At 43.0% G+C, this 13,365-nt stretch overlaps 1 protein-coding gene across 1 annotated transcript in view; it reads right to left on the bottom strand.

Moving 5' to 3' along the window:
* The window catches only part of tmeff2a (transmembrane protein with EGF-like and two follistatin-like domains 2a), a 78,540-nt gene extending 66,544 nt beyond the window's left edge, over positions 1-11,996 (bottom strand). Inside the window, exons 1-4 of the mRNA XM_073046963.1 lie at positions 11,369-11,996; positions 9,939-10,048; positions 9,648-9,777; positions 9,147-9,173 (exon numbers count right to left, since the gene is read on the bottom strand). Coding sequence (XP_072903064.1) covers positions 9,147-9,173; positions 9,648-9,777; positions 9,939-10,048; positions 11,369-11,519 — 418 coding nt within the window. The 5' untranslated portion in view covers positions 11,520-11,996. The remainder of the gene's footprint in view (positions 1-9,146; positions 9,174-9,647; positions 9,778-9,938; positions 10,049-11,368) is intronic.
* Positions 11,997-13,365: the final 1,369 nt, after the last annotated feature.

The raw sequence follows: 13,365 nt of genomic DNA, 5'->3' as shown, positions 1-13,365 counted from the left end.
AATTAAAGATATATTAACCCAAAATTCAATCAAATAGCATTGCTTCATTCAGAGGTAGCAATGAATGGAAGCAATCCTCACCCAGACTGTATCCAATTCCAAAGCGACTTGCACCATTCCATAAATTCAAGTCATAAATAGTCATGAATCCCTTGTGTCAATGGCATGATCACCATATATCAAACAATATCATTCCCTAAACCAATCTCCTTAGAAGTGCTGCTTGGAAAATTAGGTTACATCATTCTGAACACTCCTGCTGCAACTCTTACTCTAACCCCCACCTGTTAATATCCCCCAACATAATACTTCCCCATTTCGTGATCATCGGCAGACCAGATGGTAGTCCAAGCCCCAATCTATTTTGCCCTCCCAGCCCTGATCAAACTTATGATCCCCAATTGTCACACTCCGGCAAGTCCTCTCCCATCCATTACTTCAGCTCCTCTACTTACCCAAGATTTTTCTATGAAGAAGAAAGTGTGCAAGGGGCTTTTCAGCAGCTCCTTGGGCTTCATGCATAATTGAACTTTAACAGGTCTGGGACCAAAAAAAAATCAAAGGCATGAGCACAGCAACTCTTTATCATTCATCAGTGTGAATAAATTACATGTGTGTTGTTGACACAATCTATACATCAGTTCTGCATAGACAAATGTTATTGTGTTTTTAGGCTATATTTATGTCTGCTGATCTTTTAAAAAAAGTACATGTTCAAATAGTGCAGCAATATCAATTTAAAATGTGAATACATCATTCCTCTTTGTTTACAACTGATCACAATATCATTAAATTTGAAGTGGTTATGGAAAGGGACAAGAAACAAAAGTGAAGGCACTCAAATGAAGGAGGCTTATATTTCTGTGAATGATTGACAAGCCAAACAGTAACTGAGCAATAGGAAGCCTTCAAGAAGATAGATCAGGTACCTAACAAAAACGTTCATGGAGGAAGAAATGGAGGGCATTCAAAGCCACAGCTCTCTGAAGGAGTAAAATTAAAACATTGAAAAGCAAAGCTCGTGACAAATATGATATTCACATACAGTTGAGAATTGAAGGAAGCTTAACTGCCAAAATAAACTGTAAATAAAATGAGAAGCACATAAAGTCAAAGTAAAATTTATTATCAAAGTATGTATATGTTACATAAACTACCTTGACATTAATTTTCTTGCAGGCATTTACAAGAAAATACATATGATAGTATTTATGCATTAAGTCTATACATAAACAACTTTATTTTATGTCATTTTAGATTAGCGGGCAACAACGAATGCTACAAATCTTGTATAAACATTTCAGTAAGTGGGTGTGAGATAAAATGCATCAAAAGTGACACCAGGCTGGAAAACAAAAGTCAATCAAGTTTCTACATTTAAATGCCTGTCTTACTGCAGAAATCTGCACAGTAGAGGAGGACAGGAACTTTCAAAACCGTCACTGCTCATAACAAGCAACATTCATATAAGAATGGGAAACACAGGTTGCCAGAAGATGCCTGAGCTCGCTGCAAAAAGGAAAATTAAAGGAGTCAGGCTAGGAGTGGAATAGCACACCTGCCAATAAACACTCTGCCATCACAGCTAACTTCTGCACGAACCCGTGAAGGCGATTCTAACAGATGTGTGGGGAAATTGTTCAGGATACCTGAAAAATGATCACTTAAGGCTTTGCTAACTTTCCTAACCTAGAATGTGCTCTCTCATCCATTTGTTTTGAATTTTCAACAGCCGCACCAGCTTGGGTGCTCTTAGGTGCATCCACAATAAACAGCATCAAGAGCCTCTGAAAGGGCAGCAGTAATCTACACAGGGAGAGAGGAGATCAATAGAGAAGTGGAGCTCACCAGACGTTATATCTCCCTCACAGGTTGTACAAACATAGGATGACCTTAAACACAAGAGATTTTGCAGATGCTGGAAATCCTGACAACACTCACATAAAATGCTAGAGGAACTCAGCAAGTCAGGTAGCATCTGTCATGGGAAACAGACAGTTGACGTTTTAGGCAGAGACCTATCATCAGGATTGGATCTAGTTACCCTCTCACCTCTTCGCCTAACCTGCCTATTACTTCCCTTTGGTTCCCCTCCTTCCCTTCTTCCATGAACACTGTCCTCTCCTATCAGATTCTTTCTTCAGCCCTTTAGCTCGTTCACCTATCACCTCCCAGCTTCTTACTTCAACCCCCCTCCTCCCTCACCTAGTCTCACTCATCAGCTGCTAGCTTGTACTCCTTTCCCTCCCCGAACATTTTTATTCCAGCTTCTGCCCCCACTTCCTTTCCAGTCTTGATGAAGGGTCTCAGCCTGAAATGGCAATTATTTATTCCCGTCCATAGGTGCTGCCTGACTTGCCGAGTTTCTCCGGCATTCAGCATTCTGTCTTAGCCAGCTTCAGCGTGCTACATCAAGTTATATTTGCAGCACATTAGAACATGACATTGGCACATTAGATGGGCACCCTGGCTGGCATAGACATGTTCGGCTTGTATCTGGCTCTGGATTACCAGGGAAAGCCATCATCAAGGTGTGACACACAAGCCATCTCGAGATGACCCATGAGATTTCCAATACTTGCAAGAGATCCCACTCCATAAATATATAGATGTTAACGTGGGCAATGCTCATGAAGCATTCCTTTTACATCTGTTCACTTTCCCAAATCCTTTCACCCTTCCAAATTGAAATGTCAACTGGTTGTTTGGAGAAAAGTGATACACCTTAAAGCATGATCAAGAATACCAATGTGCAGACCAACTAACAAAAAAGTCAAACTACATGACAGCTGCAAATCTTAGTGTATAATCCACTGACGTGCTGCTGCATCCTTGACAGATCTGGAGGCGTCTTAGTCTGCAAATGTCATGGATGTTAAAACAGTAAGGCATGCTGCACTTGTGTAACAAAGTGCTTAAGCAGAGGTTAGACGTACAGGAGACAAAAAGGAGAGGACAGATCCTCTTCAGACACAGAGGAAGGACGAAGGTGATGTAGGCAATGAAAGATAAGCAGGGCACATTCCAGTTTGGGTTTTACTGTTCAATACGTGCTTCGCATAAGCTCCATCATCCAAATGCTTCTTTCTCCTCCCACTAGGAGGAACTAGACATGCAAACATTAACTTTGCCTCATCCACCCTTTAACTTTCAGCTGTGTTCTGCCTCCCCTTACAAAAAATTTGCAAGGCAGGAACATGGTGTCAGCAAATATCTTTGAGAGGCTAAAGTTAACAATTTGAAATTCCCATATAAAAATCCTTGTACAGGAACTGATCCTTACATTCCATCCAGTCACCTCAGCACAGGTAGAAGCTTATTGCTCCAATCTGATCTGAAGCACAAAAAGAACTTGAATGAATTCCTCTGAACTTGAGTTTCTGAAGGCCTGACCGGCTATATTCTGATTGTACTTGTGCATGCACAGACTCTCATATTTTCCTGCAAACTATACGCTGAGCATCTTGTTATAAATCACTGGATGGGCAGTATGTATTACATTCAAGATGCATTTATTGAGTGCAAATCCTCACTATCTGCACACATTTACTCATGTCACAAGGTACTTCCTATTAGTTGCACTCTCTTCAGATGAAGTGCCGTTGCAAAAGCCTGAGACATCATGTGACTCACACTGAGAGAAATCACTCTGATCATTCCAAACATCCACAATACATCTGTGACACAACAAGAGCATGCCTACTAGGAGGAGCTCAAAATGTTAAGCCCTCCAAAGCATACTTTCAGCAACCGTCCCCGCCTTTAACATCTGCTTTTGCTCATTTCTGATATACAAGGCACCAAACATTCAGAATGCAAAACACAAATAATCAAGTTCAAGTATATAAGCCAGGACAGGAAAAGCACATTCTGAAAAACACCTTCAAAAATGAGTGATCTCCTCCTTTAAAGAGAAGTCACATTGTCCTGCCGAACGCCCTTTGAGCAAGGTGAATGCCCTGAATGAGATTACAGACATAAATTCAAACTGTCCAGATGAGAATATTCAAGGTTTCTGCACCTTATTCTATTTAGATACATTTTCTGGTTTTTTTTTTTGCATTGAGCTGACATCTCCAAATTCTATTAAATGTCATGCTTCCTATCTGCTGTTAAACAGTGAAGCTGAAACTGAGTTGTGTGTATTGCCATCATGCTCTGTCTACTTGGCCAGGAAACCCGGAAACATGTTAACACTTTAACTGAGCAAGGGAAAGCACTTACACTTATAAAATGCCTTTGTTCTTTTTGGATTTTTCAAGAGCAACGCAACAACTCATTTGCACACAAATACTAAAGGTGATAATGACCACGTAATCTGTTTTTGTGATACTGAGCGAGAGGTAAATATTGGCCAGGAAAACTCCTCTGCTCTTCTCCAAAATGGCAACATATTGTATGTCCACCTGCTACAGCAGACATGGTTTTGGCTTAATGCAGCACTCATTTAGTAACGTACCAGATTGCCAGCTTTTGTGTTTGTGCGCAAGTTGCTGAAGAGGGGCTTGAACACAACCTTCAGATTCAGAGGCAACAGTGGCAAGAAATGATTCACAATTGATCAGAATAAAGTGGCTCTAAAATATACACCACAAGTTTTAAAAAAAATCAGGTCTACTGGACGCTGACAATTCAATCCCGCACCCACCACAACCGCACCCCATCTTCTCCTCAGTGTAGGCGGTGCCCCAGGAAATTAAAACATTTTCTCAAAGGTTAAAGTCAAAAGACAGAAAGCAACATTTCTGTGGGGGGACATGGGTTGAGGTAGGAAATAGATACCCGAATATCTGACTTTACAAATAATGTGAGCATGTCAAATGAAAGAGGTAAAAAAAAAACCCAGTAGGAAACAAATAGTTAGAGGATATACTTAAAATGTTGGCAGTGCTTAAAAGTTGAAAAATCACCTGGTCCAGATGCATCCCAGGATTTTGAGGTAAGCAAGGGTAGATCTGGCCACAATTCTTCATTCCTACTTGGATGGACATGGGAGTGGTGCAAGAAGGCTGGAGGGTTGCACATGTTACACTCCTGTTTGAGAAAGGGGAGAGGGATGAACTAGAGCTCAGTTTGCCTAATATTAGTGTTAGAGAAAAATTAATACCCATTTGGCTTAATTAACAGCAGCCAGTATGGTTGTATTAAATCAGGACCAAAATCCTGCCCGTGTACTTTGAAGTGTTAATGGGTTGGGTTGATGAGTGTTGTGCATGTACTTTCCAAAGGCAGTGATATTAAAATTGGTATCTATGGGGTTAAAGAAGTAATGGTGCTACGGATACAAAATTGGTTCAGAAACAGAAGACAAAGTAGTAGTTAACACCCTTGTTTCATTCTGGAGGGAGAACGAATTACCCAAAGTCATTAGGCTCATCACACTTTTTGATTTATATTTATGACGTTAGGTTTGCCACAGACCTCAGCTGATTATATTAGTGATCACATGTCCTGTGGCAGACTTGTGAAGTTGGAATAGTGAGCAATTAAGTAACAGATTTCAGGAAGACACATTTGGATGGTGAAATGGGCAGACATACAATATGCAGATGAAATTTAATGCAGAGATATGTGAAGTGATGCACATTTTAGACAAGAATGAGGAGTGGCTAGATAACAAACTATTCAACTTAAAAGGTTTGAGAAATTGCATACATAAATATTAATGTGGTAGAACATTAATAAACTTGTTAAAATTAAACCATAATATATCTTTGGTTTTTCAGCATACATGAGGTGACTGAGTGACTGGAAAAGCCTTGGCTAGAGAATTGTGGTAAATTTCTGGATCACATTTTAAGACTGCAAAGCATGCAGAGAGCATTTACCAGGATAATATCAAGAATGAAGGACTGCAGTTGTACGAAAAACTAAAGAATCAAAGACAGGATCACAACAACAAAACAAAAATGAAGATATAATTTGTATTTTCCGAAGGTAACCAAAGAATCTAAGGATTTAAGATAATCAACAGAAGCAGGTGGGGGTGGAATTCTTTCAGTGCAATAAATTATCTGGAACACAATATCTAAGAGGGTAGGCAGCACATCCGATAGCATTTTACAAACAGGAAATTGTACGCATATAATTTGAAAGGAAGAAAATTTAGAATTATGGAGAAATTGTACTAGTGGAACAATTTAGCTCTTTCAAAGAGCTGTCACAGACACAACTGGCCATGAGATTTTACCCCCCCCCCCCCCCACCCCGGCTTTGCAGGATTCCATGAAAGACTTACTTGGTGAATAAAAATCACAGATAAAAGTAGATAAAAACAAAACGTGGATACTGAACAACAAGTGAAATTATCTTGTTATTCTTTGGTATTAAAATTCACTTTTCTCAGAAATAAAGGAATGATACATTACAAGACATTTAATTTGTTTTATTTGGTGATACAACGCAATGTGCTTGTGTGTGGTGATTGAATTGTGTTCTTTTGCAAGGTGTACATAGCTACTCAAATCTTCCAGTCAGTAACAATGCAATAATGTCATAGACAGTTAATATCCCAATTTCAGGATTTAGGAGTACTGCTCTGATCCCATAGTTTGAGGCAGTCACACCAGATCATAGAATTATTATGGAAAGAAGGAGATTGCCTATATTAGTTCTCTGAATAAGTTACCAACACATTCACTATTCTGGCTGCCTTGCATTTGCAGCCTTCAAGCTTTCAAATACTTATCCAAGGTCCCTTTGAAAGTTATTACTGGAATTTGCTTCCACCATCTCAAGGAGGAAAAGATAGTACATAACTCAGTGTACAAACTACCCTCGTCTCCTTGTCCTTTATCCTAAAAATATTTCAGGTTTTACTCTCCCAATAAAACTGATCTTTTTCATCTTCAAAGGGCAAAGTGATGGCACAGAACTAAGATAAATATTTGTGTTCCTGCCTCAATATTTCAAATGCTGAAAGGGTACCAAATGAATTGAAGCAGGCTATGACTATTTTTTGTAGCGTGGATGAAAAAAGACATTTTATCAACATTCAATGCTTCACAGGTGCAGCAAGTATGGGTCAGTGTTATTTGTGCTTTACAAACACTTAACTGATAAATAAATAAATATAGTTTCAGGACGATTAGCAGATTTGAGCTTTGTCCAAACATCAAGCCTTACCATGAATCTAAGTAAGGGTACAATCCAGAGTGACAAGTTAGTGGCAAAATGTCTGTGTGGGTAGGATAGCAACAAGGGAAAGTAGACTAAAAGAGGTGGAAAACTATCATTTAGAACTGTTCTCAGGAACTGCAAAAAGTGAATGACATTTGGTTGTTTTCCGGGTAGGATCCCAATACAAGACTGGTGGCAGACTTCAAAAGATGTTATTCTGCAGTTTTCCTGTTTGCAAGTCATGAACGTCACAAGTCACAAAATAGATGTGTTGTTATGCACAATAAATCATCTCATGAAACTACATTTATGTTTCGGGGATTACATTTTGTTTCCTATTATGCGAAGCATGAAGCTTGCTCCTGGATAGGACCCTATCACCTAATTTACTCAGCTATTTCACAACTGAGTTATTAACCTTTTTAAACACTTAATGATGACTGTGCTTCAACAGCTGCTTGGGAACTGTTAAAGGATTATTACAATTGCTTTTGCAATTTACTGATTTTACTGTTTCCGCTAATGAAAGAAAGTTATAGGAAATTTACTAAGTATTCATTTTTACATGGCATTTATAGTACAGAAAGAGACAAGATGACATAACTGGTCTTTGCAAGTTCCTGTATTGCAGGCAAACCACCCAACTATCTTTCCACACAACCTTTTAATCCTTTCTCCATAATATACTTTGAGTTTCCTCATAAATGCTTTTTACCTTCTTACAGTACCATGATTCACACTTAAACTACTCTTGGGACAAAGATGTTTCTTTTCAATCCCTATTTAGTAATGAACCCTAGCTTTGATTTCACTTGCAAAGTAAAACATTTTCACCATATCTACTACATCAAAAACCATGAATATTATTCATGAACATTATCATAAACTATTAGATTACAGTCTCATCTATATCTGAGAAAAAATAATTGAATCATGCAAAACTTTTAAATTATAAGCCCTTTTAGTAAGAAATTATGGTCAATGTCAGAAGTCAAGTAATTAAGCTTGTGTCATAACTGAAATGCTTATACAAAAGGTTGAGTCAATCTCCACTGACCTTGGAATGAATGTGTTGAGCAGAATTTGTTTGTTGATATCTTCTATCTGAACCTCTATAACTGAGCTTAGAGATGCATTTCTCATTTCAAATGCACGTGGATCTGCCCAGAAGCAGATGCTCAAAGTTCACATGAAAAACAAAGAGTTTCCTCAATGTTTGAGCCTGCAGGATGCTAGAAGGTTTTAAGTGTCCGAAGATGAGTGTAGATTGGTATCATTATGCTCTATACTTCAGTTAAATAGGAACGTTATGTATGCTCAAGTTCAGTGAGTGCTCAAACCGCTTGTCTACAGTTATAACTAGGTTATGTATTATCATTCCTTCAGGGAGACAAATTGTTAAAATGCCAACAAAGGAACAATGGATCAAACAGCTTTCTTTTATGCTGAAGAGTTCTATGAATGCACAGTCATATCACCACGGCATTGTTGCAAAGTAACTGTAAATAGAGGATATATTCCAACAAAAACAAAACAATACCAGTCAAATCTGAAACCATACTGTTTAGTATATACAGCAAGAGCAGTTTTATGTAGGATTTTGTCCACTTACTTAATGAAAGAAATTCACTGGAGAGTGACAAGATTGGTGAATTCTCTTCACCTCAACTAAAAAGCCACAGGTTAAAGCTCCAGTGTCTCTATCATCTGCACATCCTTCCTCCACTTCATTCTGGGTGCCTGACACCCAAGCACTGACGGCTAATCCCTGCCTTTCCAGTCCATTCCGAGCCACACATTATACAGCACCATTGTTGCAGATGAAAAACTGTAGTCTAAAATGATTGCGCCCGACAGCTAAAGGAGGCTGCCAAGAAACAAACAGGCTCCGTAGGAAAACAAAGAGGAGACTGTGTGGGAGGGAAAAACAACTTGAGATGCCTATATGGTATCTGCAGATGACATGGCAGCTTCTATAACCACAGTACTATGATTTGATTAAAAATACATTTGCAAAAGGCACTTACCTCCATCTCCAGAACCTGATCCCATATCTGTAGAAAGACAAGATCTCATTAGAAGGAAAAGTGATTTCTTTTTTTTTTAAAAAAAACTTGTCATCTTCTCAACACTGGCTGTGGTCTGTTGCTAAAATCTACGGATGCAGTTACTATCATGTCCGGAGGGACAATCATCAGACTGATGAAAAAATGTACAAGTAGGGCTATGGCACGAAGTAACACGAACTTATTTTCATTCTGGCTGTAACGGTGATTAAGTGTCCAGTATAGGGTGAACGCCGTTCTCATTTCCGTTCAATATGCTTCAATAATAGCTTTGAAATGTGATAAGGAGCAGTGCCTGTTGTCTGAGGCTGGCTTGGTTATAAACGCTTGCACACACACTCTCACCAGATAGTCTGTTTTATTTTCTGATGTGACAGACACGAGGTTAAAGGCGCTTTCAGGCTCGCTCGCTCTCTTTCACACGCTCGCACATCGCTCTCAAATTGCAGAACATGTTCATACCGTTCGAACAGGATCCTTCTCCGAGCACCTTTATTTCGCTCTGCTGTTTGCACGCAGCCTGCCGCAGGTAACACTCATTCTGGTAGGTATTGCCGTTGGAGCCGCACACTGGCAAATAGTCAGTGCTGCACTAAAAAGAAACGGAATCATTTCAGACATTCCAGACTTTCTGCAAGATCCCTCCACACTCTGCGTATCCCGAGCAACCACAGCCAGCAGCCTGACCCAGTTTGGGGACCATCAGAGCGCTAGCGCTAAGGAAACAGCAGCCCGGGGTTGCGCGTCCCTTACCTTCAACTGACAGTCGCACGTTATCGTCTCCCCGATTCGCAAGCACTCCCCGCCGAACTGACAGGTATTGACGTCGCACAGAAACAAGTCGTGCCCTCTGTCTTCGAAACCTTCGAGGGAGTAAGAGAGAGGGGCAGGTAAAAGAGGGAACTTGGCGGTGACCGAGCTGCTCCCGTGTCCATAGCAAGCGGGTCAGATATTGCGAAAAAAAAAGCTGGGACACGTGGGGAGATCGGGGCCCTACTCGGTAACAGCCGCGTTACTTCGGCACCCTGACTCGGACAAGTGTTGCAAAAAGAAATCATCAAGCAGCCTTGTTAAAAAAAAAAGCTCGCCCTGCCTCGCTCCATTTCAATGCAAAATCCCACTTTCGCCTTTTAAATGAAATTTCGCTATTTCACATCTGCTCCGCAGCGTGTCTCGTAATAGGACATACATTTAAAATATACACACATATACATTCTATATATAGATTACACGCTCTTGCATGCGCGTACATGCACACGCACTTATACATATTTATAAGTAAATAAAATATAGAAAAATAGATTCATGGTTAGCAACTTGGAGAATGACATGAAGTTACAACTGAAATAAAGGAGCTGTATTTTAGATGCGAGCTTGTCTCCTTCCAGTGAAGATTGATGCCCTGAATCTTTCTGTTGGTTAATCGCAAATCTAAACCTTCAGACGGAAATTGAAGGCAGAGGTGTGTGTGTGTGTGTGTGTGTGTGTGTGTGTGTGTGTGTGTGTGTGTGTGTGTGTGTGTGTGTGTGTGTGTGTGTGTGTGTGTGTGTGTGTGTGTGTGTGTGTGTGTATTGCGACATGGAAAAGCGAGGAGGAGAGGAAGAGGGAAGAGGTGCGGAGGTGCATTCGTTTTGCTATTGCAACCTGCAGGGGTAGCCCCGCCACCCCGCCCTCCATCCAAGTCTGGCTTCTCCACGGCACGGAGACTGCTGAAGATCTGGTAAGAGAGTACATGCCCGCCAAGAGCTCAGAGTGTTCGCTTCTGCATCTTCTACAACTCCGGGATAACGGTCAGCAAACGGAGGAAGAGCACGCAAGCTGCGGCAGACATTTCCATCTCCGCCCCATCCCATCCCCAGAATAAATCAAATCGACTGAGCGCAAGTGTTAAAATAAAAACAGAAATTGTTGAAAACAGTTCAGGCAGCATTGATAGAGGAACACAATGCACTTTCCCGAATTCGATCAGAAATCCACCCTCTGATTTTTAAAGTGCCCATCTTTGCAACGCTACACTTGGACCCATCATCGCCAACTTTTAGCACGAGTATCAGCATTCAATTGCAACCGTAAAAGGGAAAATCTTCAGCGCCCCCCACCCCCCCCAACCCAACCTCTCCCATTTTTCCATTCTCTCTGTCTCATCAGATACCCCTCTCTCGCAATTCGGACTCCTGCCTTACCGGAGCAGTTCCAGCCGGTGGGAGTCTGGCAGTCACTCAGAGAGGTAGGGTAGGCTGATAGATTAACAGGTAGTGTGCAGAGAGTCAGCGTCGCCAGCAGAAAGTCCAGAGGAAGAGCAAGTGTCCAGCCTCGCGGGTGGGACTCCACCATGACGACAGGCGGTGGATCGTGGACCTCGGCTCAATCCCAGGTTCTCCGACCCCACCATCTTACACAGGGCACATCACGCATCCTGCGCGCAGCAACACAGCCACATGTGTCCGCCGTGAGCTCCCAAGTCTGGCCGGCGGCTGCAACCCCCTCTACCTCTCCCGCAAGCTCCTGCAGCCCTCTGCCTGACAGTGGGGCTTGGGGCGGGTTGCTCGCCCTCTTGCACCGGCCGGGCTGGGTACTCCTGCAGCTCTCTCGCTCTCTGCTTGGCGTGCGCCGCACTGACTGGGCGGCTCGCTCGTCCTCTCACGCTGGAGGGGCTGGGCGCTCCTGCAGCTCCCTCTCACGCACCGACACTGGGCTGGAGCGGCTGGCCGGGCTGAATGCCTCTCCCGCCGGCAGTGTAGCTGGGGCGGCTCGCTCGCCCTCTCGCGCAAGGGAAACTTGTTATTGATGAGGCGCCCAGTGCGCTCCGGCTTTTTCTGATACATCCCTAGGCTGCGATTGGAGCGGCAGGGGGTTCTGCTCCGTCACGTGGGCGGCAGGACCCGCCTCTGATTGGCCCAGCGCGATATTGGCGGCTGGGACGCAGACAAGTGACCAGGAGAAGCAGAGGTTGGGTTTTGAGGGACCAGCATCAGCACCGAGTCGGAATGAGCAAGGCTCGGCTCGGCTCGGCTCAGTTTAGCGCAGGGCTCGATCTCTGGAACCACGGCAGGGCAGGATGTTCCAGCAGCAGAATCAGTTCTTGTCTGGCTTGGGTTTGAGAACATACCCTGTGGGATCACTGATCGGGCTCAGCTCAGTTTAGGGTGGGCAGGATAGCACGAAAGACCCGCAACAGCAGCAACGACTCGGTTCGGCTCGGGCTTTGGGACGGGACAGAACGGCTTCAACGTCAGCATAGATCTGGGCTCAACTCATCTCAGAGCTTGGGGACGCATCGGAGGATCAGAACGCCAGCGCCGATCCGGGCTCCGCTCGGGGTTTGCTGTCCGGAAAGGACGCAAGATTCCAAGACCAGGATCCAACCTGGTTCGGCTTGGGGCTTTGGGGTAGCTCGGCACGGGACAATCTAGCACCGGCATCCACCCCAGGTCGGCTCGGTTCGTCGGGGGCTGAGGGGCAGGGGGAACTGATCTCAATAAAGGATCCGGGATCGGAGTGGCTGAGAGCCGAGGGAGTGGGTTAGTGAGGGGTGGCTGCCGAGGACAGTGGGAGCGCGGCGGCTGTTGACAGCAGCGGGATCGGTTCTCAGGAACTGGCCGCCGCTCCAGTTTCATCGTAAATCGCTGCCAACAGGAATGGCAGCAGATTCAAGCTTCTTCTACCCGCCGGCTCAGGGTCGGCGGAACTGCACCCATTGCATTGTACTGAATTGCCATCGAAAGTCTCCCAGCTGCAGCTCAAACACTGTCAACTTTCCATTTTCAATAGCAGAACTTAAAACAAATTATGTATTATTTCTATCGTACTAGCGAAGAGACCTGATGTAATAAAAGCACACTCAATCTCGCTCCCACCGACGGACCTAGTAAAATGTTATTCATCTCGACATTGGCACAGTTACAGTTTCTCGCCGATAGCACGCATCAAACCTGTACAGTTTGTTTTATATATCTCGGAAGCTGGATGCAATGTTTAGTGCTGTGAAATTGCATTATATGACCAGAAACTTGTCGTCAATGTAGGCACCGAGGTGCACACGGGATGGGGTCCTGGGCACAGAAAACACAGGAAGTTAGATTAGAAACGAAGGAATAGTTAACAACTCTGCTAACTGTTCCAGGTAAAGGCTGGAAAAGATCATTACCGACTCCAACAAGGAAGGATTAGAAACAAAGGG

Source organism: Hemitrygon akajei, chromosome 5, assembly GCF_048418815.1.
Source record: "Hemitrygon akajei chromosome 5, sHemAka1.3, whole genome shotgun sequence".
Taxonomy (NCBI): domain Eukaryota; kingdom Metazoa; phylum Chordata; class Chondrichthyes; order Myliobatiformes; family Dasyatidae; genus Hemitrygon; species Hemitrygon akajei.
This window is presented reverse-complemented; position numbering and strand designations above follow the sequence as displayed.